The sequence below is a fragment of the Lagopus leucura genome, unplaced genomic scaffold (genome assembly GCF_019238085.1).
Source record: "Lagopus leucura isolate 7727_CA_CO unplaced genomic scaffold, USGS_WTPT01 32186-0_obj-0_obj, whole genome shotgun sequence".
NCBI classification, from domain to species: Eukaryota; Metazoa; Chordata; class Aves; order Galliformes; family Phasianidae; genus Lagopus; species Lagopus leucura.
The window spans coordinates 1-1,577 of record NW_024965993.1 but is presented as its reverse complement, the minus strand read 5'-3'; the positions used below and the strand labels follow the sequence as shown (position 1 = coordinate 1,577).

General features: G+C 60.8%; 1 protein-coding gene across 1 annotated transcript; it reads right to left on the bottom strand.

The window, feature by feature from the left end:
* Nucleotides 1-46: 46 nt before the first annotated feature.
* On the bottom strand, nt 47-596 carry MAF1 (MAF1 homolog, negative regulator of RNA polymerase III; the record flags this gene model as incomplete). The annotated part of the gene is made up of 2 exons (XM_042892899.1): nt 47-287; nt 392-596. Coding segments are annotated over 2 exons (431 nt in total), but the record flags the coding sequence as incomplete, so codon positions are not given.
* Between the last annotated feature and the right edge of the window lie 981 nt (nt 597-1,577).

Here is a 1,577-nt window from a genome sequence, read left to right as displayed (position 1 = left end):
TGGCTCACGATCAACCTGCTGGCCACCGCTGGTCTTTTAGCCACTGAAGCTCCCCGCTGACTCACCCTGCGGCTCCACAGAGCCGGGTGCCCCCTCCCCAAGCCCCCCGGGACCCACGCACCCAATTGAGGCTGGGCTCCCGGCTGAACTCGTGGCTCTTGGCGGCGCTGAAGTCGTAGTCGGGCCGGAAAGACTCGTTGAGCGTCGCGATCAGGTAGAAGAGCGTCTTGCGGCTGCACTTGTCGCTCAGCGGCCCCTCTTCGTCACCGCTCTGACTCTTGCTGAGCCTGAGGCACGGAACAAGCAAAGTCAAGTCACAGGAGCCCAGCCTGTGCACCATGGCTCTGACCAACCCCCCCAGCCCCCAACCCGAGCACCGTTGGTCCCGTACCTGCTGGGGCTGATCCCCGTGGTCTGAGGGGGCGACAGGGCCTCCAGGACGTGGGGTTGGCCCTCCTGGCAGAACTGCTTGAACATGTGCTTGTCGTCGCCGGCCATCTTGCAGGAGTAGCTCTCGATCCTGCGGAGAAACCACAGCGCTGTTTGGGACGTGGGATTGGCAGCGCCAGGACCGACCCCACAGCTCTCACGTGCAGCTCAGGAGTGCAGAAACCCAAAGGAGCTCTCGGGTGAAGCCTCAAAGCTGCTCCCCCCACTGCCCGGCTCCAATGTGGGAATGAGAGCTGGGCACGGGATCCCAAAGGGCTCAGTGCTGCTGATCTCAGCTGCTGCTGATCCCCGTGGGGCGCAGTGACCGATTCCCCACCCTGGCCAGCCGTCACAATCATAGTTGAACACAAACTCCCAGCAAAGTCCTTCCGGATGTTTGAGCTGCTCCATCACCTGCAGATCCCTCCAGGCCTGCCGTGAGATGGGAAAGCCAACGTCTGCAGCTCCTACCCACCCCTGCTCCGTGTCCTCTACATCATGGGGAGAGGAGAGGAAACACCACGGGGTGTTCAGCCAACGGTCACACAGATGGGACGAGGGGGAAGGGACCCTTAAGATCAGTGTGGAGTCACAGAATGGGTTGGAAAGAGCACAGCCCTGTAGAGCTGCCTGGGGACGTGGTGTTGTTACGGAGGGGTGACGGCTCTGCCAGCACTGCAGAGCGGTGCAGGGCTGGAGGAGGAGGGCACCAGGCAAGGGAAAGAGAAACCAGCTGCTAGCCAAGGTGAAAGGCACCAAACAGGGTAAATCAGCAGTACCACGGCATGGCAGAGGAAGGAACAGAGAGCCAAAGCACAGAGGTGTTACCAGAGGGGAAATTGAGACAGAGAGAGGAAGGAGAAAGCCTGGGCACGGAGCAGCGGCTGGCTCCAATTATCAAACCACAGAATGGTTGGGTTGGAAGGGTCCTTGAAGATCCACAGGGCTGATAAGGAGAGGCTGAAGGAGCTGGGAATGTTCAGCCTGGAGAAGAGGAGCTCAGGGCAGAGCTCACTGCTCTCTATGGCTGCTGAAGGCAGGCTGCAGGGAGCTGGGGGTCGGCCTCTGCTCTCGTGCCATCAGTGATGGGAGCAGAGGGAACGGCTTCAAGCTGCGGCAGGGGAGATTCAGGCTGGACATGAGGAAGA